Source organism: Carcharodon carcharias, assembly GCF_017639515.1.
Source record: "Carcharodon carcharias isolate sCarCar2 chromosome 35 unlocalized genomic scaffold, sCarCar2.pri SUPER_35_unloc_13, whole genome shotgun sequence".
Lineage (NCBI taxonomy): Eukaryota > Metazoa > Chordata > Chondrichthyes > Lamniformes > Lamnidae > Carcharodon > Carcharodon carcharias.
The window spans coordinates 162,501-188,939 of NW_024470705.1; the positions used below are offsets into that span (position 1 = coordinate 162,501).

General features: G+C 57.6%; 1 protein-coding gene across 1 annotated transcript in view; it reads right to left on the reverse strand.

Annotated features, from left to right (window-relative positions):
• Positions 1-26,439, reverse strand: part of fam50a (family with sequence similarity 50 member A) — a 99,853-nt gene that overhangs the window by 8,734 nt on the left and 64,680 nt on the right. Inside the window, exons 4-10 of the mRNA XM_041181388.1 lie at positions 26,107-26,270; positions 23,463-23,542; positions 17,731-17,797; positions 13,668-13,729; positions 10,385-10,461; positions 7,759-7,813; positions 4,689-4,737 (exon numbers count right to left, since the gene is read on the reverse strand). Coding sequence (XP_041037322.1) covers positions 4,689-4,737; positions 7,759-7,813; positions 10,385-10,461; positions 13,668-13,729; positions 17,731-17,797; positions 23,463-23,542; positions 26,107-26,270 — 554 coding nt within the window. The remainder of the gene's footprint in view (positions 1-4,688; positions 4,738-7,758; positions 7,814-10,384; positions 10,462-13,667; positions 13,730-17,730; positions 17,798-23,462; positions 23,543-26,106; positions 26,271-26,439) is intronic.

Consider the following 26,439-nt stretch of genomic DNA (forward strand, 5'->3'; position numbering starts at 1 on the left):
GAGAGACTGAGGGAGGGAGAGTGAAGGAAGGAATGAGGGAGAGGAAGGGATGGAGGGAGAGGGAGAGAGATAGGGAGGGAGGGAAGGAGAGTGAGTGAGGGAGAAAAGGGAGAGGGAGGGATGGAGGGAGAGGGAGAGAGAGAGGGAGAAGGAGAGAGAGAGAGAGAGAGTGGGAGTGAGAGATGAGAAAGAGTGGGATAAGAGAACACGAGAGAAAGTGAGAAGAGATGGAGAAAGAGAGAAGGAAATTGAGAGGGGTAGTGGAAGTAACAGAGGTGAAGGAAAAGATAAAGTGAGAGAGAGGAAAAGGGAGTGAGAGAGAGATGGAAAGAGTGAGGGAGAATGTGAAAGAGAGTGAGAGGGGAAAAAGAAGCGAGAGAGCGGAAAAGAGAGTGAAAGAGAGAACAGAAAGAGTGAGAGAGAGAGAAACAGAGAGAGAGAGAAACAGAGAGGGAAAGGCGATGAGAGGATGCAAAAGAGGGAGAGGAAGAGAATGAGAGTGAGAGAGAGGGGAAAAAGAGTGAGAGAAAGAGTGAGAAAGAGAGAAAAAGGGAGTGAGAGAGAGGAAAGGAGAGTGAGGGTGAAAGAGAGTGAGAGGGAGGAAAAAAGAGGGTGAGAGAGGAAAAGAGTGAGAGCAAAGGAGAGCGAGAGGGAAACAGAGTGAGAGAGAGGAAGAGAGTGAGAAGGAGAAAAAGGGAGTGAGAGAAAGGGGAAAAGCGAGTGACAGAGAGAGTTAAAGAGAGGGAAAGAGAGCGAGAGGGAGGAAAAGAGTGTGAAAGAGGAAAAGAGAATGAGAGGAAAAGTGAGAGATGGAGAGAGGGGGGAAAGAGAGAGAGGGGGGAAAGAGAGAGAGGGGGGAATGAGAGAGGGGGGGAAAGAGAGAGAGGGGGGAAAGAGAGAGAAGGGGGAAAGAGAGAGAGGGGGAAGAGAGAGAGGGGGAAAGAGAGAGAGGGGGAAAGAGAGAGAGGGGGAAAGAGAGAAAGGGGGAAAGAGAGAAAGGGGAAAGAGAGAAAGGGGGAAAGAGAGAGAGAAGGAAAGAGAGAGAGAGAGGGAAAGAGAGGGAAAAAGAGAGAGAATGGGGAAAGTCAGAGAAAGGAGGAAAGTGGGAGGGAGGAAGTGAGAGAGACGGGGAAAGAGAGAGGGGGAAAGTGAAAGAGAGCAGGAATGTGAGACAGAGGGAGAAAGGGAGAGAGGGAAAATGTGAGGGGGAACGAGAGGGGGGGAAAAGAGAGAGGGGGAAAGAGAGAGGGGGAAAGAGAGAGGGGGAGAAAGAGAGAGGGGGAGAAAGAGAGAGGGGGAGAAAGAGAGGGGGGAGAAAGAGAGGGGGAGAAAGAGAGGGGGGAGAAAGAGAGGGGGAGAAAGAGTGGGGGGAGAAAGAGAGGGGGGAGAAAGAGAGGGTGGAGAAAGAGAGGGGGGAGAAAGAGAGAGGGGGGAAAGAGAGAGGGGGGAAAGAGAGAGGGGGGAAAGAGAGAGGGGGGAAAGAGAGAGGGGGGAAAGAGAGAGGGGGGGAAGAGAGAGGGGGGGAAGAGAGAGGGGGAAGAGAGAGGGGGGAAGATAGAGGGGGGAAGAGAGAGGGGGGAAAGAGAGAGGGGGGAAAGAGAGAGGGGGGAAAGAGAGAGGGGGAAAGTGAGAGAGGGGGAAAGAGAGGGGGGAAAGAGAGAGGGGGAAATAGAGAGGGGGGACGAGAGAGGGGGACGAGAGAGAGGGGGGAGAAGAGAGGGGGGAGAGAGAAAGAGAGGGGGGAGAAAGAGAGGGGGAGAAAGAGAGGGGGAGAAAGAGAGGGGGGAGAAAGAGAGGGGGGAGAGAGAGAGGGGGGAGAAAGAGAGAGGGGGGAAAGAGAGAGGGGGGAAGAGAGAGGGGGGAAGAGAGAGGGGGAAGAAAGAGAGGGGGGAGAAAGAGAGGGGGAGAAAGAGAGGGGGGAGAAAGAGAGGGGGAGAAAGAGAGGGGGGAGAAAGAGAGGGGGGAGAAAGAGAGGGGGGAGAAAGAGAGAGGGGGGAAAGAGTGAGGGGGGAAGGGAGAGGGGTGAAGAGAGAGGGGGGAAGAGAGAGGGGGGAAGAGAGAGGGGGGAAGAGAGAGGGGGAAGAGAGAGGGGGGAAGAGAGAGGGGGGAAGAGAGAGGGGGGAAGAGAGAGGGGGGAAGAGAGAGGGGGGGAAGAGAGAGGGGGGAAGAGAGAGGGGGGAAGAGAGAGGGGGGAAGAGAGAGGGGGGGAAGAGAGAGGGGGGGAAGAGAGAGGGGGGGAAGAGAGAGGGGGCAAAGAGAGAGGGGGCAGAGAGAGAGGGGGCAGAGAGAGGGGGGAAGAGAGAGGGGGGAAGAGAGAGGGGGGAAGAGAGAGGGGGGAAGAGAGAGGGGGGAAGAGAGAGGGGGCAAAGAGAGAGGGGGCAGAGAGAGGGGGGAAGAGAGAGGGGGGAAGAGAGAGGGGGGAAGAGAGAGGGGGGAAGAGAGAGGGGGGAAGAGAGAGGGGGGAAGAGAGAGGGGGGGAAGAGAGAGGGGGGAAGAGAGAGGGGGAAGAGAGAGGGGGGAAGAGAGAGGGGGCAAAGAGAGAGGGGGCAGAGAGAGGGGGGAAGAGAGAGGGGGAAGAGAGAGGGGGGAAGAGAGAGGGGGGAAGAGAGAGGGGGGAAGAGAGAGGGGGGGAAGAGAGAGGGGGGAAGAGAGAGGAGGGGAAGAGAGAGGGGGAGAGAGAGGGAAAGAGAGAGAGAGGGGGGATGTGAGAGAGGGAGAGGGGGAAGTGAGGACGAGAGAGAGAGAGAGATAGGAGGAAGAGAGGGAAAGAGAGATTGAGAAACAGAGAGAGAAAAAGGGAGAGGGACTGAGATAGAGAGAGAAGGTGGGAGTGGAAAAAGGGAGAGGAAAAGGAGAGGAATAAAAGAAGAAACAAGCTCGCATTTCTTTTTCTCTTTTTCCCTCTCTCTGTCTCTTTCCCTCTCTGTCTCCCTTCTCTATCGTTTGCCTCATCTGTCTTTCCGGTTGCTGTCAGCTGGGATGCCTCAGGGCTTCCCCAAGGTGCTGCTTCAGGGTTGATGAAGAACTGCCCCTGAATTGTCATCGATGCTGCGAGAGGGACAGTCCCCTGCGATCTTCAGCCTGGGGGGGGGCTGCTTCAGAGGTACCGGGCCGGGGGTCTGGTAGCAAATGAGCTTGAGATTGACAAGGGATAGGAGCAGGAGTGGACCATTCGGCCCGTCGACCGTTCAATCCCATCACGGCCCACCTTGGGCTTCAGCTCCCACTTCCCCGCCCGCTCCCCGTATCCCTCGATTCCCGGAGAGAGACCAAAACTCCGTCTGTCCCGGCCTCGAATGTCTTCAACGATGGAGCGTCCGCAACCCTCTGGTGGGGGGGAGAGAATCCCAAAGATTCCCAACCCTTCGAGTGAACACCTCATTCCCGAGTGATCGGCCCCCTTATCCTGAGACTGTGCCCCCCCTCTAGTGTTTTAGATTCCCCCCCCCAACCCCGAGCAGGGGAAACAATCTCTCCGCGCCCACCCTGTCAAACCCCTTCAGAATCTCGTCCGTCTCAACGCGATTGCCTCTCGTTCCGCTAAACTCCAGAGAACATCGGCCCGATTCACTCAGCCTCTCGTCGTAGGACAAACTCCCCTCCCCACCCCCCCCACCCTCATCCCGGGGACCAGTCGGGTGAACCTTCGCTGTACCTGCCTCAAAAGAGAGGGAAGTGAGATGGTCACACTGAACCTTTACAAAAGACTGGAAGGGCCTTGGCTGTGGTATTGTGCCCCGACTCTGTGCCTCGCTCTTCCGGGAGGGTGTCGAGGGTCCCCGGGGGAGGGTGCGGAGGGAGATTTACCAGAACGGGTTCCCGGGGACGAGGGGGACTTCAGGTCACTCCGAGAGACCGGACAAGCCGGGGACGGAGCAGAGAAGGACAAGGTGGTGGGGGGGGGGGCGAGATTTGATTGGATAGAGGCGCTCAAAAGCAGGGAGGGCTCGGAACGGTCACAGCGCAGGAGGCGGCCATTCAGCCCGTCCTTTCTGCCGAGCCGTTCACCCCGGTGCCAATCTCCGGCCACCTGCCCGTAACCCCGCACGACCTTCAGGGCCGGGAGGGGCAAGAACCAGGGGTTTAAGGCGGTTGGCAAAAATAGCAGAGCCGATGCGAGGAAGGATCCAGGCAGTGAGCGGTTAGAATTTGGAGGGCAGCGCCCGATAGGGCGGAGCAGCACCATGGTTGGCGCCGCTGCCTCGCAGCTCCAGGGACCCGGGTTCCATACACTCCCCCCCTCCCCGGCCTCGGGTGTCCGTCTGTGCGGGGTTGGCACGCTATTCCCCGCGTCGGTGCCGGTGTTCCGGTGCTCGGCTGCACTTGGCGATGGCAAAGTGTCCGCCGGCGGTTAGCGTGCTGGTGGGCGACCTGTGGCGGGACTGGTGTCCCCGTGCTGGGTTGCAACTGGCCGAGAGCGCTCGCCGCCTGTCGGGACGACCTCCGACCTCCGACCCCCCCACCCCCCCAACCCCACAGCGACCCCGCGTTGGATAAAGTGGTTCTGGGAAAGGGACAGGGTTGGTGGAAGCGGATTCAATCGTAACCTTCAAAAGGGAATAGGTTAAATATTGGTTGGGGGGAGGAAAAATATCGCAGGGATCTGGGCTGGGGAAGGAGGAGCTGGGTTGGGAGGGTGGGGGGAAGAGAGAGGAAACGCGCGCGATCGTCAGAAGCGCAGGACTCACCACTCTTCCCTCTGGCCTTCGTCACGATGAAATCATAGAAGGTGTGGTGCTGTGGGAGAGAAGTGGGGGGAGGGATAAAAAAATTCACTGAGGCGGTGTTCAAATTCACAGGGGAGGCGGCATCTTCCCCCACCCACCCCTCACCCACTCTCCCGCACACACAACACGCTACAGGGCAGAGGACCACCCCCCCAAGCCCCCCCCGCCGCCCCACTACGATCCTGCGAGGCTGTGGGAGTGAAGGCATCCCACTGTTCGTTCTGCTGTCAGACACGCACAGCCCAGCCACACAACGCAGGCAGCAGATGGAAACGGCCAACGCTGAACTTTAAACCGGCTCGTGCCCTGTGAATCGAGTGTGCAGGGCGAACGTGACATATCAGAGCAATGCAGCGGGGGTGGGGGAGGGGGTGCGAGCTTGGAAGGCAGGTTGTGGTGGGGGGTGCGGTGCAGGTTAACACAGGGTGTAACTAGGACGGGGAGGTGGGGGTGCAGGTTAACACAGGGTCTAATTAGGATGGGGAGGTGGGGGTGCAGGTTAACACAGGGTCTAACTAGGACGGGGAGGTAGGGGTGCAGGTTAACACAGGGTCTAACTAGGACAGGGAGGTGGGGGTGCAGGTTAACACAGGATCTAACTAGGATGGGGAGGTGGAGGTGCAGGTTAACACAGGGTCTAATAGGACGGGGAGGTGGGGGTGCAGGTTAACACAGGGTCTAACTAGGATGTGGACGGTGGGAGTGCAGGTTAACACAGGGTCTAACTAGGACGGGGAGGTGGGGGTGCAGGTTAACACAGGGTCTAACTAGGATGTGGACGGTGGGAGTGCAGGTTAACACAGGGTCTAACTAGGATGGGGAGGTGGGGGTGCAGGTTAACACAGGGTCTAACTAGGACGGGGAGGTGGGGGTGCAGGTTAACACAGGGTCTAACTAGGATGGGGAGGAGGGGGTGCAGGTTAACACAGGGTCTAACTAGGATGGGGAGGTGGGGGTGCAGGTTAACACAGGGTCTAACTAGGATGGGGAGGTGGGGGTGCAGGTTAACAAAGGGTCTAACTAGGACGGGGAGGTGGGGGTGCAGGTTAACACAGGGTCTAACTAGGATGTGGACGGTGGGAGTGCAGGTTAACACAGGGTCTAACTAGGATGGGGAGGTGGGGGTGCAGGTTAACACAGGGTCTAACTAGGACGGGGAGGTGGGGGTGCAGGTTAACACAGGGTCTAACTAGGACGGGGAGGAGGGGGTGCAGGTTAACACAGGGTCTAACTAGGACGGGGAGGTGGGGGTGCAGGTTAACACAGGGTCTAACTAGGATGGGGAGGTGGGGGTGCAGGTTAACACAGGGTCTAACTAGGACAGGGAGGTGGGGGTGCAGGTTAACACAGGGTCTAACTAGGATGGGGAGGTGGGGGTGCAGGTTAACACAGGGTCTAACTAGGACGGGGAGGTGGGGGTGCAGGTTAACACAGGGTCTAACTAGGATGGGGAGGTGGGGGTGCAGGTTAACACAGGGTCTAACTAGGACGGGGAGGTGGGGGTGCAGGTAACACAGGGTCTAACTAGGACGGGGAGGTGGGGGTGCAGGTTAACACAGGGTCTAACTAAGATGTGGACGGTGGGAGTGCAGGTTAACACAGGGTCTAACTAGGATGGGGAGGTGGGGGTGCAGGTTAACACAGGGTCTAACTAGGATGGGGAGGTGGGGGTGCAGGTTAACTCAGGGTTTAACTGGGATGGGGAGGTGGGGGTGCAGGTTAACTCAGGGTCTAACTGGGATGGGGAGGTGGGGGTGCAGGTTAACACAGGGTCTAACTAGGACGGGGAGGTGGGGGTGCAGGTTAACACAGGGTCTAACTAGGATGGGGAGGTGGGGGTGCAGGTTAACACAGGGTCTAACTAGCAGACGGTTAAGGAGGCTGGCCCGATGGCTGTTGATGCCATGGTATACCGGGGTCACGAATGTGAGATCGACATAGCAGCATTGAAGGGGAGGCTGGACAAACAGTACTCAGAAAGGGGATTGTCTCCTCCGCAAACTTCCGCCCAATCATTCAAATTTACTCCACAAAGCAGGAGGGAGTTCAGCCCGTTGTGCCTGTACAAGCCCCCTGAAAGAACAGGCGGGTGGGCTCAGACTGAGTGAAATTTTAAAGGGTGGGGGGAAGGAGGTGTGGCTTAGACTGGGTGGGATATTAAAGGGTGCGGGGAGTGAGGTGGAGAGTGGGATTAGACTGGGTGGGATATTAAAGGGTGCGGGGAGTGAGGGGGAGAGTGGGATTAGACTGGGTGGGATATTAAAGGGTGCGGGGAGTGAGGTGGAGAGTGGGATTAGACTGGGTGGGATATTAAAGGGTGCGGGGAGTGAGGGGGAGAGTGGGATTAGACTGGGTGGGATATTAAAGGGTGCGGGGAGTGAGGTGGAGAGTGGGATTAGACTGGGTGGGATATTAAAGGGTGCGGGGAGTGAGGGGGAGAGTGGGATTAGACTGGGTGGGATATTAAAGGGTGCGGGGAGTGAGGTGGAGAGTGGGATTAGACTGGGTGGGATATTAAAGGGTGCGGGGAGTGAGGGGGAGAGTGGGATTAGACTGGGTGGGATATTAAAGGGTGCGGGGAGTGAGGTGGAGAGTGGGATTAGACTGGGTGGGATATTAAAGGGTGCGGGGAGTGAGGGGGAGAGTGGGATTAGACTGGGTGGGATATTAAAGGGTGCGGGGAGTGAGGGGGAGAGTGGGATTAGACTGGGTGGGATATTAAAGGGTGCGGGGAGTGAGGGGGAGAGTGGGATTAGACTGGGTGGGATATTAAAGGGTGTGGGGAGTGAGGTTGAGAGTGGGATTAGACTGGGTGGGATATTAAAGGGTGCGGGGAGTGAGGGGGAGAGTGGGATTAGACTGGGTGGGATATTAAAGTGTGCGGGGAGTGAGGGGGAGAGTGGGATTAGACTGGGTGGGATATTAAAGGGTGTGGGGAGTGAGGGGGAGAGTTTCAGACAGACTTTGAGTTTACACAATCTGTTGGTCATTACTGACAGAGCAGTAATGAACCTCCCCTTACAACACCTACATGTGGAATGATTAGATCCTCTTTGATGTACATCAGTTGTTCAACTCCAGCAGATCTGCAGAAAGAACGTGGGCAACATTTTATAGAGAACTGGCTTTCCAGCCCGGAAACCAAAGACATCTGGTACAGATTTTACATCAACTTTACAGCCCCAGTAACAGGCCATTCGGCCCCTCTGCTCCGTGCCGGTGTTTCCTGCCCACCACACCAGCCTCCTCCTCCCACACCCCCCCACTCCATCTCCCCCCCCCATCCCCCGTATCCTTCTATTCCTCTCTCCCCTCGTGTGTTTATCCAGCTCCTTAAACACATCGACACGATTCACCTCCACCCCCCTCCCTGTGGGAGCGAGTTCCACACTCTCCCCACTCCCGGGATAAAGAAGTTTCTCCTGAAATCCCCCCCGCCAATTGTATTTATTAGTGACTGTCTTATATTGATGGCCCCCCTAGTTCAGGTCTCCCCCCACTACAAGAGGGGTTGAATAGCCTCCTCCTGTTCCTGTGTGACAGGCTTCAGGGGGCTGAATGGCCTCCTCCTGTTCCTGTGAGACAGGCTTCAGGGGGCTGAATGGCCTCTTCCTGTTCCTGTGAGACAGGCTTCAGGGGGCTGAATGGCCTCCTCCTGTTTCTGTGAGACAGGCTTCAGGGGGCTGAATGGCCTCTTCCTGTTTCTGTGAGACAGGCTTCAGGGGGCTGAATGGCCTCTTCCTGTTCCTGTGAGACAGGCTTCAGGGGGGCTGAATGGCCTCCTCCTGTTTCTGTGAGACAGGCTTCAGGGGGCTGAATGGCCTCTTCCTGTTTCTGTGAGACAGGCTTCAGGGGGCTGAATGGCCTCTTCCTGTTTCTGTGAGACAGGCTTCAGGGGGTTGAATGGCCTCCTCCTGTTTCTGTGAGACAGGCTTCAGGGGGCTGAATGGCCTCTTCCTGTTTCTGTGAGACAGGCTTCAGGGGGCTGAATGGCCTCCTCCTGTTTCTGTGAGACAGGCTTCAGGGGGCTGAATGGCCTCTTCCTGTTTCTGTGAGACAGGCTTCAGGGGGCTGAATGGCCTCTTCCTGTTTCTGTGAGACAGGCTTCAGGGGGTTGAATGGCCTCCTCCTGTTTCTGTGAGACAGGCTTCAGGGGGCTGAATGGCCTCTTCCTGTTTCTGTGAGACAGGCTTCAGGGGGCTGAATGGCCTCCTCCTGTTTCTGTGAGACAGGCTTCAGGGGGCTGAATGGCCTTTTCCTGTTTCTGTGATTCAGGCTTCAGGGGGCTGAATGGCCTCCTCCTGTTGCTGTGAGACAGGCTTCAGGGGGCTGAATGGCCTCTTCCTGTTTCTGTAAGACAGGCTTCAGGGGGCTGAATGACCTCTTCCTGCTCTCTGCACCATGCTGGAGGGGGACTGAATGGCTTCCTCCTGTTTCTGTGAGACAGGCTTCAGGGGGCTGAATGGCCTCCTCCTGTTTCTGTGAGACAGGCTTCAGGGGGCTGAATGGCCTCTTCCTGTTTCTGTAAGACAGGCTTCAGGGGGCTGAATGACCTCCTCCTGCTCTCTGCACCATGCTGGAGGGGGACTGAATGGCTTCCTCCTGTTTCTGTGAGACAGGATTCAGGGGGCTGAATGGCCTCCTCCTCATCTTACTTAACTCTTTCTTCAATCTTTCCCAGTGTCTCTATATTCTTTTTTTGTAATAGAGCCGGAACCGTGCACAGTGGGATAGGAAGACCGGAACTGTGCGTGGTATTCCAAGTGGGATACGGAGACCGGAACTGTGCACGGTATTCCAAGTGGGATACGGAGATTGAAACTGCGCACAGTATTCCAAGTGGGATACCCAGACCGGAACTGTGCGCGGTATTCCGAGTGGGATAGGGAGACCAGAACTGTGCACAGTATTCCAAGTGGGATACGAAGACTGAAACTGTGCACGGTATTCCAAGTGGGATACTGAGACCGGAACTGTGCACGGTATTCCAAGTGGGATACGGAGACTGAAACTGTGCACAGTACTCCAAGTGGGATACCCAGACCGGAACTGTGCATAGTATTCCGAGTGGGATACAGGGACTGGAACTGCGCACAGTATTCCCAGTGGGATATCAAGACCGGAACTGTGCACGGTATTCCCAGTGGGATATGGAGACCGGAACTGTGCGCGGTATTCCCAGTGGGATATGGAGACTGGAACTGTGCACGGTATTCCGAATGGGATACAGAGACCGGAACTGTGCACGGTATTCCGAGTGGGATACGGAGACTGGAACTGTGCACAGTATTCCGAGTGGGATACGGAGACTGGAAATGTGCACAGTATTCCAAGTGGGATACCGAGACCGGAACTGTGCACGGTATTCCGAGTGGGATACGGAGACTGGAACTGTGCACAGTATTCCGAGTGGGATACGGAGACTGGAACTGTGCACAATATTCCGAGTGGGATACGGACTCTGGAACCGTGCACGGTATTCCGAGTGTGGTCTACCCAAGATGCAATACACAAGTTTAACGTAGCTTGTCTGCTTTTCAGTTCCAGCTCTCTGGAAAGTGAAGTCCAGGGATCTGGCTGCATGGGTTATGGGTTTGTTCACGTGCAATACGTCATCTGGACTCCTGCATCGCACACTGCCCCGAAATCCAGGATACCTTAATTCGCTGAAATCTTTCCGCAGGATCTCGAGGCCTTTCTGGAGGAACTGTTGGATCGTATTCCCTTTCTTCATCTGGAGGGGATTAGAAGGATGGAGAGATCACAGCTGCCGCTGGAGATGATGCAAAGTCATCAGAGAACCATCAACTCCTCCCTCCCCCCTCCCCACATCAAACCAAGTCAGGAGTGTGATGGGATACTCCCCACTTGCCTGGGTGAGTGCGGCTCCCACAACACTCAAGAAGCTCGACACCGTCCAGGACAAAGCAGCCCCTGCTTGATCGGCTCCCCATTCACAAACATTCACTCCCCCCACCACCGACGCCCAGGGGCAGCAGTGTGTGTACCATCTACAAGATGCACTGCAGCAACTCGCCAAGGCTCCTTCGACAGCACCGCCCAAACCCACCACCTCTACCACCTAGAAGGACAAGGGCAGCAGACACATGGGGAACACCACCAACTGCAAGTTCCCCTCCGAGCCCCTCACCATCCCGACTTGGGATAATATCGGCCGTTCCTTTACCGTCGCTGGGTCAAAATCCTGGAACTCCCTCCCTAACAGCGCGGTGGTGTACCTACACCACGTGGGGACTGCAGCGGCTCAAGAAGGTGGCTCCACCCCCACCTTCTCAAGGGGGCAATTAGGGATTGGCAATAAACGCTGGGCTTTCAGGGTTCCCTGTTTCATTTCCCCACCCAACACTCTGACCTCAATGGCAGCTGTTGATTGATGTTAACTATCTAATATTTTCCAAGGTGATTCCTGGAAGATGGAAAGAGATGGGAGAGAGCAACAGAGCACTGAAGTATGGGGGCGAGAGCGGGTGGGAGTGCGGGAGAGACAGCAGGGGCAAAAGCAGGAGGGAGCGCGGGAGGGAGAGCGGGAGGGAGAGCGGGAGGGAGAGCGGGAGGGAGTGCGGGAGGGAGAGCGGGAGGGAGCGCGGGAGGGAGCGCGGGAGGGAGCGCGGGAGGGAGAGCGGGAGTGAGAGCGGGAGGGAGAGCGGGAGGGAGAGCGGGAGGGAGCGCGGGAGTGAGAGCGGGAGGGAGCGCGGGAGTGAGAGCGGGAGGGAGCGCGGGAGTGAGAGCGGGAGGGAGCGCGGGAGTGAGAGTGGGAGGGAGCGCGGGAGTGGGAGAGGGACGGAGTGCGGAAGTGGGAGAGGGACGGAGTGCGGGAGGGAGCGCGGGAGTGAGAGCAGGAGGGAGCGCGGGAGTGAGAGCGGGAGGGAGCGCGGGAGTGAGAGCGGGAGGGAGCGCGCGAGTGAGAGCGGGAGGGAGCGCGCGAGTGAGAGCGGGAGGGAGCGCGCGAGTGAGAGCGGGAGGGAGCGCGCGAGTGAGAGCGGGAGGGAGCGCGGGAGTGAGAGCGGGAGGGAGCGCGGGAGTGAGAGCGGGACAGAGTGCGGGAGTGAGAGCGGGAGGGAGCGCGGGAGTGAGAGCGGGAGGGAGCGCGAGAGTGAGAGCGGGAGGGAGCGCGAGAGTGAGAGCGGGAGGGAGCGCGGGAGTGGGAGAGGGACGGAGTGCGGGAGGGAGCGCGGGAGTAAGAGCGGGAGGGAGCGCGGGAGTGAGAGCGGGAGGGAGCGCGGGAGTGAGAGCGGGAGGGAGCGCGGGAGTGAGAGCGGGAGGGAGCGCGGGAGTGAGAGCGGGAGGGAGCGCGGGAGTGGGAGAGGGACAGAGTGCGGGAGGGAGCGCGGGAGGGAGCGCGGGAGGGAGCGCGGGAGGGAGAGCGGGAGAGAGAGCGGGAGGGAGAGCGGGAGGGAGAGCGGGAGGGAGCGCGGGAGGGAGAGCGGGAGGGAGAGCGGGAGGGAGAGCGGGAGGGAGCGCGGGAGGGAGCGCGGGAGTGAGAGCGGGAGTGAGAGCGGGAGGGAGCGCGGGAGTGAGAGCGGGAGGGAGCGCGGGAGGGAGAGCGGGAGGGAGAGCGGGAGGGAGAGCGGGAGGGAGCGCGGGAGGGAGCGCGGGAGCGAGAGCGGGAGTGAGAACGGGAGGGAGAACGGGAGGGAGCGCGGGCGTGAGAGCGGGATGGAGCGCGGGAGTGAGAGCGGGAGGGAGCGCGGGAGGGAGCGTGGGAGTGAGAGCGGGAGTGAGAGCGGGAGGGAGCGCGGGAGTGAGAGCGGGAGTGAGAGCGGGAGTGAGAGCGGGAGGGAGCGCGGGAGTGAGAGCGGGAGTGAGAGCGGGAGGGAGCCCGGGAGTGAGAGCAGGAGGGAGAACGGGAGGGAGCGCGGGAGTGAGAGCGGGAGTGAGAGCGGGACAGAGTGCGGGAGGGAGCGCGGAAGTGAGAGCGGGAGGGAGCCCGGGAGTGAGAGCAGGAGGGAGAACGGGAGGGAGCGCGGGAGTGAGAGCGGGAGTGAGAGCGGGAGGGAGCGCGGGAGGGAGCGCGGGAGGGAGCGCGGGAGGGAGAGCGGGAGGGAGCGCGGGGGGAGCGTGGGTGGGAGCGCGGGAGGGAGAGCGGGAGGGAGAGCGGGAGGGAGCGCGGGAGTGAGAGCGGGAGTGAGAGCGGGAGTGAGAGCGGGACAAAGTGCGGGAGGGAGCGCGGGAGTGAGAGCGGGAGGGAGTGCGGGAGTGAGAGCGGGAGGGAGAGCGGGAGGGAGAGCGGGAGGGAGCGCGGGAGTGAGAGCGGGAGTGAGAGCGGGAGTGAGAGCGGGAGTGAGAGCGGGACAAAGTGCGGGAGGGAGCGCGGGAGTGAGAGCGGGAGGGAGTGCGGGAGTGAGAGCGGGAGTGACAGCGGGAGTGAGAGCGGGAGTGAGAGCGGGAGGGAGCGCGAGAGGGAGCGCGGGAGGGAGCGCGGGAGTGAGAGCGGGAGGGAGAGCGGGAGTGAGAGCGGGAGGGAGAGCGGGAGGGAGAGCGGGAGGGAGAGCGGGAGGGAGCGCGGGAGGGAGCGCGGCAGTGAGAGCGGGAGGGAGCGCGGGAGTGAGAGTGGGAGTGAGAGCGGGAGAGAGCGGGAGGGATCGCGGGAGGGAGAGCGGGAGGGAGAGCGGGAGTGAGAGCGGGAGGGAGAGCGGGAGGGAGCGCGAGTGCGGGAGCAGGAGGGAAAGCCAGAGCGAGAGCGGGAAGGAGTGCGATAGAGAGAGGGAATGCGAAGAGAGAGAGGCCGAGTGCGAGAGAGACACTGAACGCAAGAAACTGAGCGCGAGAGAGAGAGAGACAGACAGACAGACAAAGACAAAAAGATATGAATGAAAGTCAGAGTATGCATCCCAGGATGAGGAAGAGGAGCCTGAGAGAGAGGGGGCTCACATATGTGAGAGGGAGCAGCAGGAGGTAGGACGAGATGACATTTCTCACCTTCACAGTTCGCCGATGTCCTGAGCCATCCCAGTAACTGAAGGTGATTTCAATCTCCTCACCTGAAATTCAGAATGACCACCAATTACCCAACAAATAACATAGCTTCACCCCGTGCTGTACCTGTCCTGGGAGTGTTTGATGGGGACAGTGTAGAGGGAGATTTACTCTGTATCTAACCCCGTGCTGTACCTGTCCTGGGAATGTTTGATGGGGACGGTGTAGAGGGAGATTTACTCTGTATCTAACCTCGTGCTGTACCTGTCCTGGGAATGTTTGATGGGGACGGTGTAGAGGGAGATTTACTCTGTATCTAACCTCGTGCTGTACCTGTCCTGGGAGTGTTTGATAGGGACGGTGTAGAGGGAGATTTACTCTGTATCTAACCCCGTGCTGTACCTGTCCTGGGAGTGTTTGATAGGGACGGTGTAGAGGGAGATTTACTCTGTATCTAACCCCGTGCTGTACCTGTCCTGGGAGTGTTTGATGGGGACAGTGTAGAGGGAGCTTTACTCTGTATCTAACCCCGTGCTGTACCTGTCCTGGGAGTTTTTGATGGGGACAGTATAGTGGGGGCTTTACTCTGTATCTAACCTGGTTGTGTAATCTGTCCTGGGAACATTTGATGGGGACAGTGTAGAGGGGGATTTCCTGTGTCTGACTGGGCCAGTACTGACACAATGGAAACTTCCGGGAAGTCTCCCACATCTCCTTTAGTGGACCCGACAGGAACCGATGCTCCTTGGGTCAAAAAGAGAGTGTCTCAACAATAAAAGGAGCGGCATCAAGTGGAACGAGCCGCACAGTTAAGTGCTCGGGGCATTTTAAGTGGGCTGGGAGGAAGCCACAACTCAGCACCCTGCTGGCGTGGGTGAGCAGCCGAGGTTATAAAAAGCACTAGATTGCTCGGTCTGGAGTGCCGAGGTCAGGCAAGAGAAAGCCCCAAAGCACGACGAGAAAGATAAAAGAAAGCGGCCAATAGAAAGGGACTGGGCACCTGGCCGCACACCGCTAACCCCCCAACTCCCCCACCCACCACCCAGTGGCACTTTGTCATCCCACAGACTGATCCCAAAACGTGCGGATTAATGCTCTCACCCGGCAGGTCCGGAGAGGGGTGAAACCTGCAATTTAATGGCTGGCTGCACCCACTTTCCACCCCACCACCGCCGAGCAGGGCAATTAGGAGCTATTTTTAACCTAAGCCTTGGCCAGAGATAATGACGGTTTGTGTCCTGCTGGAGATGGGTTCTGACACACAACACATACACACACACTCTCACACTCTCTCTCACACACACACATACACACACACTTCACACTCACATACACACACACTTCACACTCACATACACACACACACACATACACACACACTTCACACTCACATACACACATACACACACACTTCACACTCACATACACACATACACACACACTTCACACTCACATACACACATACACACACACTTCACACTCACATACACACACACTCACATACACACACACTCACATACACACACACACACATACACACACACACTCACACTTCCTCTCACACACACACACACATATACATACTCACACTCACACACACACACACACTTCCTCTCAAACACACACACACATACACACACACACACACATTCACACTCCCTCTCACACACACACACACTCCCTCTCACACACACACACACTCCCTCTCACACACACACACTCCCTCTCACACACACACACTCCCTCTCTCACACACACACTCCCTCTCTCACACACACACTCCCTCTCTCACACACACACACACTCCCTCTCACACACACACACACTCCCTCTCACACACACACACTCCCTCTCACACACACACACTCCCTCTCTCACACACACACTCCCTCTCTCACACACACACTCACTCTCTCACACACCACACCACTCCCTCTCTCACACACACTCACACACACACACACTCCCTCTCATACACACACACACACTCACATACACACACACTCCCTCTCACACACACACACACACACTCCCTCTCTCACACACACACACACACACACACACACACACTCCCTCTCATACACACACACACACTCACATACACACACACACTCCCTCTCACACACACACACTCCCTCTCACACACACACACACACACTCCCTCTCTCACACACACACACACTCCCTCTCACACACACACTCACTCCCTCTCACACACACACTCACTCCCTCTCACACACACACTCACTCCCTCTCACACACACACTCACTCCCTCTCACACACACACTCACTCCCTCTCACACACACACACTCCCTCTCATACACACACACTCCCTCTCACACACACACACACACACACACACACTCCCTCTCATACACACACACTCCCTCTCACACACACACACACTCCCTCTCTCACACACACACACACACACTCCCTCTCATACACACACACACACACTCACATACACACACACACTCCCTCTCACACACACACTCCCTCTCACACACACACAAACACTCCCTCTCTCACACACACACACACTCCCTCTCTCACACACACACACACACACACACTCCCTCTCATACACACACACACACTCACATACACACACACACTCCCTCTCACACACACACACACTCCCTCTCACACACACTCACACACACACACACTCCCTCTCACACACACACACACACACACTCTCTCTCTCACACACACACACACACACACACACACTCTCTCTCTCACACACACACACACTCACATACACACACACACTCACACACACCCACACTCACACACACACCCACACTCACACACCCTCTCTCACACACACACCCTCTCTCACACACACACCCTCTCTCACACACACACCCTCTCTCACACACACACCCTCTCTCACACACACTCACATACACATGCACATACACGCGCACACACACGGAACAGACTTTGCCAATGCAGTGACAGTAGCCTCCATATCTGGTTACCCCTCACCATTGACAGGAACCCACACCCCACCGGCAGTCAACTGTTTTTTTTATTTTAGAAACCGGACCACAGGACAGGGGCTCTTGTGTGTTCTGAGAGTTCCGCGTTTGTGGCTTGGAGGTATTTATTACCGCTGTTTTCCCTCGGAAAAAAATCCAGCAAATTAAAAACAGAGTTTCCTTTGGGTTCCATCAGCTGTCTCTCAGATGTCAACTGGTGGTCTCCAGGGAGTGTGTCAGTATTTACAGGGTGGTCCCCGGGGAGTGTGTATTTACAGGGGGTCCTCGGGGAGTGTGTCAGTATTTACAGGGTGTTCCCGGGGAGTGTGTCAGTATTTACAGGGGGTCCCCGGGGGAGTGTGTCAGTATTTACAGGGGGTCCCCGGGGGAGTGTGTCAGTATTTACAGGGGGATCCCCGGGGGAGTGTGTCAGTATTTACAGGGGGATCCCCGGGGGAGTGTGTCAGTATTTACAGGGGGGTCCCCGGGGGAGTGTGTCAGTATTTACAGGGGGATCCCCGGGGGAGTGTGTCAGTATTTACAGGGGGATCCCCGGGGGAGCGTGTCAGTATTTACAGGGGGGTCCCCGGGGGAGTGTGTCAGTATTTACAGGGGGGTCCCCGGGGGAGTGTGTCAGTATTTACAGGAGGATCCCCGGGGGAGTGTGTCAGTATTTACAGGGGGGTCCCCCAGAGTGTGTGTTATTGCCAGACCAGAAGACAGCGTAGATCAGCGAACACTGGGTGGGGAGGGTGGGGGGGCGGGGGGGGTGGTGTGATGAGGGGGAAAACGGGACTCGGTGCGAGTTGGGACAACTGCGGTAGCAGACTTTCGGACCAAGTGTTGTGCACGTGGGATCGGGCTGGAGCGCGTCAAGAACCGCTGGCCGCCTGGAGGCTCTCGACAACCGACGGGGTGAGGGGCGAGGGGCGGCGTCGAAGGTCGCCAAGGGAGACAGCGTGGGGTCGGAGGCTTATCACGCGACTGCGCTGCGGGCGGTTGGGGTTGGGACCTGTCCCGTTCGCCGCCGGGCTCAGGGATCGCCCACACGAGGCTTCGCGAGTCCTGTCTTACTTTTAATCTTCTCTTGCTTGTTAGCCCACTCCTGTCGCAGCTCCTCGCGAAGGCGGTTCTCTTCTTCCTGGAGAGACAAGGCCAGGGAAGCGAAGGACTTAGCCCAGGCGCGCTGCGGTCATTAACCCGCCGCTGGAGGGGAGAACCTACAGCGTCCCACGGCCGACACTGGAGTGTTATGGCGCAGCGGACAGTAAACGCCGGCCTGCTCAAATCCCGGAGGGCAACTTGAAACGGCTGACGCAACCGTTTATCAATTCGTATTTGATTTCGGTCCAACTTGCACCGAGTCCCGTTCCCCCATCACAACCGCCGCACCCCCCCCCCCACCCGGTGTTCGCTGATCTAAGTATTTCGGTAGTAATAAGACCACCGAGTCTTAGAGGTTTTTACAAAACTAAATTAAACATTTATTAACGGAAGAAAAGGTCTTAAGCACGTACGTAGGTCTACAAATTACCACTATAATAGCTCCTGAACTGCCTAATTAATCTAGCTCCCAGTAACACTTCTGTTAAGGCGATGGTAAAACAAAATAGCTTTCAACACACCCAGGCACAACTCCCTGGACAGTGATATTCACAGTGAGCTTTCTCAGCCTCGGTTCCTGTAGACAGCAACTGGATGCACAGAGGCTGGAGGCTTTTCACTCTTGTGTTAGATCTTAGAATGCCTTCCTCCTTACACACAACTCACCTCCCTTACACACGTTTCTCCCTTTTCGATGTAAATTACATTGTTCCAAAGTGTCTTTGCAACTTTACTTTTCTCGTAATATAAACCTTTCACAGTACTCAGACTAACGGTAGCCATTGGGAAAAATAAACACACTGTTTGGCTTCGCTTCCTAATGACTAGGTGTAACATCCCATCATCTCTTTGAAATTCAAACTACTCTGGTTTATCTAAACATGCAAATATTCCTCACACCTCCCTTGCTAAACCCTCAGCCATGTTTACACATTTAGCATTTCAAACCCGGCTTCTCTTTTTCACTCAAAGGCTCCAACCCAGCTGTCCCCCAATTCGATTAAATCCCTCACACACATACACTCAGGGAAAGTAATCCAAACCCCGCTATTGACCGACCTTTACAATAAATCAGGATAAATATCACGAAAACTATTACATTCTCGTGACAGGAGTAAGAGCATGTTCCGTACATAACTAGAGTGACCCAGAGTTTCAAGAAGGAAAACTCTCCTGGCCAGAGGCACTCAAGGCAGTGAAAGGTGCTGGAGAAATGCAGGGCTTTTTTTCAGTGCAATGGACCGCGGCAGCCATTTTGCGCACAGCAAGCTCCCACAGATTGCGATGTGATGAATGTCCAGCACATCCTGCTTTTTTTTTAAGGGATGTTGGTTGAAGGATAAATATTAGCTCCAGGACATTGGGGAGAAATCCCCCACCCACTATTCTTCCGATAGTAGACGTGGGATTTTTACGCCTACCTGGGAGGGTAGACAGGGGTCTTGGGTTTCATATCTCAACCTGAAGGTTGGCACCTCTGACAGTGCGGTGCTCCCTCAGCACTGACCCTCTGACAGTGCGGTGCTCCCTCAGCACTGACCCTCTGACAGTGCGGCGCTCCCTCAGCGCTGACCCTCTGACAGTGCGGCTCTCCCTCAGCACTGACACGCCGACAGTGCGGCGCTCCCTCAGCGCTGACCCTCCGACAGTGTGGCTCTCCCTCAGTACTGACCCTCCGACAGTGGAGCGCTCCCTCAGCACTGACCCTCCGACAGCGCGGCGCTCCCTCAGCGCTGACCCTCCGACAGTGCGGCGCTCCCTCAGCACTGACCCTCCCACAGTGCGGCACTCCCTCAGCACTGACCCTCCGACAGTGCGGCACTCCCTCAGCACTGACCCTCCGACAGTGCGGCGCTCCCTCAGCACTGACCCTCCGACAGTGCGGCGCTCCCTCAGCACTGACCCTCCGACAGTGCGGCACTCCCTCAGCACTGACCCTCCGACAGTGCGGCACTCCCTCAGCACTGACCCTCCGACAGTGCGGCGCTCCCTAAGCACTGACATGCCGACAGTGCGGCGCTCCCTCAGCGCTGACCCTCTGACAGTGCGGCTCTCCCTCAGCACTGACCCTCCGACAGTGCGGCGCTCCCTCAGCGCTGACCCTCTGACAGTGCGGCGCTCCCTCAGCGCTGACCCTCTGACAGTGCGGCGCTCCCTCAGCGCTGACCCTCTGACAGTGTGGCGCTCCCTCAGCGCTGACCCTCTGACAGTGCGGCGCTCCCTCAGCGCTGACCCTCTGACAGTGCGGCGCTCCCTCAGCGCTGACCCTCTGACAGTGCGGCGCTCCCTCAGCGCTGACCCTCTGACAGTGCGGCGCTCCCTCAGCGCTGTCCCTCGGACAGTGCGGCGCTCCCTCAGCACTGACCCTCCGACAGTGCGGCGCTCCCTCAGCACTGACCCTCCGACAGTGCGGCTCTCCCTCAGCACTGACCCTCTGACAGTGCGGCGCTCCCTCAGCACTGACCCTCCCACAGTGCGGCGCTCCCTCAGGACTGAATCCAGGGAGGGGGTTAGTGGGTCCTGAATCCTCGGGGGGATCCGAGCCCACGGCCTGCTGACTGAGAGGTGAGAGAGCGAAAGCAGCTGACCTATCGCTGACTGCTGTAGAAATATGAGACATTCTAGGCACTGCAGGTGAGCGTGGATGGAGGCTGTGGTGGGGACTTGGGAATAAAGGGCCTGGTCAGGCTCAGGAAGCCTGCCTCACAAAACTTGCCTATCAGGTGAGAGGTCATCACGTCTGGCCTGAGACTCGTGGTCCGATCTCGGGCATAAAGAGACAGCGTCGGGGACGGCGCATTTACCTGGATGATTCAGGAGGATGAGAGAACGAACTGGACAGCACGCTGCTCAGCGTTAAACTTTTATGGCGTCGGGTCCTACGTACTTGCAGAGTTCTCCAATTCCAACTGGTGCAGACAGTGCTCGCCCCCGACCAGACACAAATTCTGGTGGCCGTGTAACGTAATTAGAGACGGGGGTGCTTGATTTAAGAGAGCGCAGTCGGCAGCCGGCTCCCCGGCCTCTGCACACATCTGCTGAACATCTGCCAGCTCCGGGATGCTTTCCAGATGGATGGGAGGTCCTGCGAGTGGGTTTCGCCTGCGTTCAACAGTGACACCAGGCACCCCGACTAACCCACCGGGTAAAAATCCAAAACACAGAGTCGTGGATGGCACGAGCCGTGGGGGAGGGGGCGAGACTGGGGGGTCGCCGAGACATGGGGCAACCCAGAGGGCAGCATGATCCTGCCTTGCACTATTTCCACTACAGGATACAGAGATGGGGGAAGCAGCCGAACCCTCAGAAATGACCTGGGAGTGGCCGAGAACCCCCCTCCCTTGAGGGGCTGAATCGGGAGCGTGTCCCCTGCCCCACCGCCCCCACCGCCCCCACCCCCCCCACCACCCTCCCGGCACACACACAGCCAAAAGGGCCTCTGTTTAACCCCGCCAACTCTCACAGTTCACACCGCAAGCTGCACCGGGGACCCCTGAGAGCAGCCACCGGCCTCCCAGAGCAGGGCGCCAGCTCCGGAATGTTCTCCCACGCAGCTGAAAGGAGGATCTCGAAAGATCCAAAAATATAGGATTTGCCAAACAGAAATAAAAATAATAAGATATTCGGACAGCTAATTGCTGGGTAGCTCGGAGCTTGAACACTGTAGGGAAGAGAGAGAGAGACATGCTGCTGCAGAGGGAGGTCACACAAGGACAAATACAGGAGTACTGAATTTCAAACACTCACAGCAATTTCCACTGGGAAAGGAGAGGGTGCTGATTGGCTGGCGAGTCGATTCCGATTGGCCCAGGTGTTGCCGTGGGGAAAGCAGCGGGGGAGCTATCTATCGGCTCCCTGAGTGGCCAGGTGATTCAAAAGGAGGGTGCAGGGCTTGAACATACTCCTTTTGTTTACAGAGGGTGTCTCCCTGTGTATGTGGGTATGTACACCACCTCGAGCACATATAAATGAGCCACATTACCCGCTCGGCTGAGGTGAGTGTAGCTATTAGCTCACTCAGGATAGTTCAGTAAGTGCTACCCCAATCCCAGAGAAACATCTAACAGCAGATGTTTTGTTTGGACTTTCGAGAGCACGGGCTGGTTGAGTACAATCTGTACGCTGCCTATTATGAACATGTTGTTTGATTCACTCGGCCGATCGGTGGGGCGTACGACCACCACACAAGAGGACAGGATGCCCCACTGGAGGCAACATGTGCTGAGAAGAGCCGTGAGATAAATTGCAGGATGTTCATTCAATACGGCACCAATGCTGAATGACCTGGCCGTCACCTCCCCAGAGGCACAGATGAGGGCCACTCGACCCCTTGGGTTTGTTCACGTCATTCAGTGCTGCTCTGTACCTCAGCTCTGCCCTTTGTCAGGGCTAGAGAGAGAACTACTGAGCACCCAACCAACACACCGGCACTGCAGCGCTCCCTCAGCACTGACGCTCCAACGGTGCGGCACTCCCTCAGTGCTGACACTCCGACGGTGCAGCGCTCCCTCAGTGCTGACCCTCCGACAGTGCGGCGCTCCCTCAGTGCTGACCCTCCGACAGTGCGGCGCTCCCTCAGTGCTGACGCTCCGACGGTGTGGCGCTCCCTCAGTGCTGACCCTCCGACAGTGCAGCGCTCCCTCAGTGCTGACCCTCCGACAGTGCGGCGCTCCCTCAGCACTGACCCTCTGACAGTGCGGCGCTCCCTCAGCACTGACCCTCCGACAGTGCGGCGCTCCCTCAGTGCTGACCCTCCGACAGTGCGGCACTACCTCAGCGCTGACCGTCCGACAGTGCGGGGCTCCCTCAGTACTGACCCTCCGACAGTGCGGCGCACCCTCAGCACTGACCCTCCGACAGTGCGGCACTCCCTCAGCACTGACCCTCCGACAGTGCGGCGCTCCCTCAGAACTGACCCTCCGACAGTGCGGCGCTCCCTCAGCACTGACCCTCCGACAGTGCGGCACTCCCTCAGCACTGACCCTCCGACAGCGCGGCACTCCCTTAGTACTGACCCTCCGACAGTGCGGCACTCCCTCAGCACTGACCCTCCCACAGTGTGGCGCTCCCTCAGCACTGACCCTCCCACAGTGTGGCGCTCCCTCAGCACTGACCCTCCCACAGTGCGGCACTCCCTCAGCACTGACCCTCCGACAGTGCGGCGCTCCCTCAGCACTGACCCTCCCACAGTGCGGCACTCCCTCAGCGCTGACCCTCCGACAGTGCGGCGCTCCCTCGGCACTGACCCTCCGACAGTGCGGCGCTCCCTCGGCACTGACCCTCCGACAGTGCGGCGCTCCCTCAGCGCTGACCCTCCCACAGCGCGGCACTCCTTCAGCACTGACGCTCCGACAGTGCGGCGCTCCCTCAGCGCTGACCCTCCCACAGCGCGGCGCTCCTTCAGCACTGACGCTCCAACAGTGCGGCACTACCTCAGCGCTGACCCTCTGACAGTGGTGACCCCCCAACTTTTGGGATAAGTTGTTAACGGCTGCGAGGTGCTCTGGGACGTTCCCGGCGGGGGTGTTGGGTGGCGGGATGGGGGGAGGGGGGGGGCGACGAGAGGCTGCTGGGGAGGGCGCTAGCTCCTTGCTCCTTTGTGCCCACGTCGGAAGGAAAGGCCGGTGTAACCGGGGCCCCGAGGCCTCGACATTCGGGGCGCCCGCCGGCGGCCGAGATTGAACGCAGTGGCCCTGGATTACCTCCCGCTCCCGGTCCGGGAGGAAGCTGGTGTCCACGTCCGGATTTTTGCCCAGTTTCCGCTTCTTGATGGGAATGATGTCTGGAAACGGAAAAAGAAAGACAGAAAGCTCAGGAGACGAGGGGACCGGAGAGAAACAGAAGGAATCGAGGGAAGGGACAGCACGGCGGGAACCAGGCCCAGAGCAAAGCAGAGTTCCGCACCCCCCCCCCGCCCTTCGCTAATAAAGCCGATCGAGGGGGGAGGGGGGAATTCAGGAGAAAGGTCTTTACCCAGAGAGCGGGGAGAATGTGGAACTCGCTCCCACAGGGAGGGGGGTGGAGGTGAATCGTGTCGATGTGTTTAAGGAGTTGGATAGACACACGAGGGGAGAGAGGAATAGAAGGATACGGGGGATTGGGGGGGGGGGGGGGGGCCCGGGCGGGTGGGGCAGGGGGAGGATGGAGTAGGGAGGGTGGGAGGAGGCTGGGTGTGGGGGGGGAGGGGCAGGAAACACCAGAGGGGCCGAATGGCCTGCTTCTGGGCGGTGAAATCGAACGTAGGTGCACAGACGAAGGGTTTGAAAGGCACGGTGGGAGGCGGAGATTGAGAAACAGGGGTTGAGGGGCCAGGAGTGCGCGACTGGGGTACAAGATGCACACGGAAGTGTGGAGGTGGTTACATTTTGGTGGGAAGAACGAGGGCAGACATTAATGGCTAGAGGAAACATTTTAAAGGGGGCGCGAGAGAGATCTGGGGCATCTGCGCACAAATCGCTGAAGGTGGCAGATTATCAAAGCAATTAATAGAGCATGCGGGATCCTGGGCTTTGTAAAGAGAGAACAACAGCAAGGAAGTTATTGCTAAACCTTTATAAAACCACCTTAAATATTCACCCCCTCCACCACCGACGCACAGGGGCAGCAGTGTGTGTACCATCTACAAGATGCACTGCAGCAACTTGCCAAGGCTCCTTCGACAGCGCCGCCCAAACCCACCACCTCTACCACCTAGAAGGACAAGGGCAGCAGACACATGGGGAACACCACCACCTGCAAGTTCCACTCCCAGCCCCACACACCATCCCGACTTGGTAATATATCGGCCGTTCCTTCACTATCGCTGGGTCAAAATCCTGGAACCCCCTCCCTAACAGCACGGTGGGTGTACCTAACCACATGGGGACTGCAGCGGCTCAAGAAGGCGGCTCACCACTACTTTCTCAAGGGGCAATTAGGGAGGGGCAATTAACGTTGGCCTAGCCAGTGACACCCACATCCTGCAAACAAATAAACGCAAAAAAAACTACCTGGAGTATGGTGCCCAGTTTTGAGCACTGCACTTTGCAAATGACATGTAGGTACTGGAGAGGGTGCGGCGGAGGTTTACTGGAATGAGTCCAGGGATGAGCGACTTCAGTTAACGCGGAGAGACGGGAGAAGCTGAGATTGTTCTCGTTAGAGCAGAGAAGATCAAGGGGAGATTTAATCGAGGCATTCCAAATCATGAGGGGTTTCGATCGAGCATGTGAAGAGGAACTGTTTCCGGGAGCAGAAGAGTCGATAACCAGAGGGACACCGATTTAAGGTGATTATCAAAGGGAGCAGTGGTGACGTGAGGAGAACGCTAGGATCTGGAATGCGCTGCCTGAGAGGGTGGTGGAGGCAGGTTCAACCGCGGCATTCAAAAGGGAATTGGATAAGTACACGAGAGAGTGGGAGTAACTGGACCGCCCTTTGAAAGAGCTAGCACAGGCTTGAGAGGCCAAACGGCCTCCTTCTGGGCGTGCCATTCTATGACTGAATGCTTTTTGTAATGCTTTTTGGGATGATTGACGATGTTAAAAGGTGCCTGGTAGTTGCCACCTCTCACTCATCAGGACAAATCCAAGAATATCAAATTTCAAACTTTCACAACAATTTATACTGCAGGAGAAAAGGGTGCTGACTGGTTGGAAAGTTGGCTCTGATTGGCTGAGGCGTTGCCATGGAGAAAGCAATGGGGGGGGAGGGGGGAAGGGAACAGCACAAGGCCTGAACATATTCCTTTTGTTTGCAGAGGATGGGTCCCGGTGTATGAGCAAGCGTAAGCGAGCCATGTCGCGAGCTGGACCGATTATCTTAAATTGCGTCGCTGTTAGCGCACTCAGCATTGCTCAGCAAGTGCTGTCCAATGGGAGGTAGGGGGAGCGCATCTCACAGCTTTGGGTTCTGCGAGCGCGGGCTGGGTCCAGTGCGGCCTGTACTGCGTCCGTTACAGGCAACCAAGGGGACGCGCTGTTTGACTCGGTCGGCCAATTTCATATAGCGCGCCACCGCCTTCTCCACGGTGATGCCTCAGCCAATCAGAGTCCGACATTCCAACCAATCGGCACCCTTTTCTCCCGTGTAGTATCAATTGTTGCGACCGTCTGAAATTTGGCATTCTAGTGTTTGTCCCAACGAGCGCAAGACTGACCCTGGGGAGGGGGGGGGGGGGGTGTTGGGGGCGGGGGGGGGGGTGGGGGGGGGGGGGAGGGTGTGAGCACAGGGCTCAAACCCACAATCTACGGGCTCAGTGGGGAGAGTGAGAGACACTGGGCCACTCTGCCCCTTGGGACCGTGATGGAAACAGGAGAGACACAGGGGGAGCCGATGGAGCCCAAAAGCCTCCACCGTCTTTCTAACCTAGCATCAGGTCCTCGTCCTCGCTTTTAGACTCCTCTCCGGGTTCCTCCTCCTCTTCCTCTTCGTCCTCCTCCTCCTCATCATCGTCCAGGGTGAAGGATAGACTGGCAATCTTCCTCTTCTCCTCTTTCTTTCGTTCCCTCTCCTTCTGTTTCTCCAGCTTGCTGGGAGGGGGTGGTGGGGGGGGGGGCGGAGTGGGGCAAGAGGGAGCAACAACGTGAAAAGTTTGTTCATTAGCGGCACAGGGTGGAGAGAGAGTGGGGAGGTGGGGGAAAGAGAGAGATGGGGAAAGAGAGAGAGAGAGAGAGGGAAGGGAGAGAGAGAGAGGGAAGG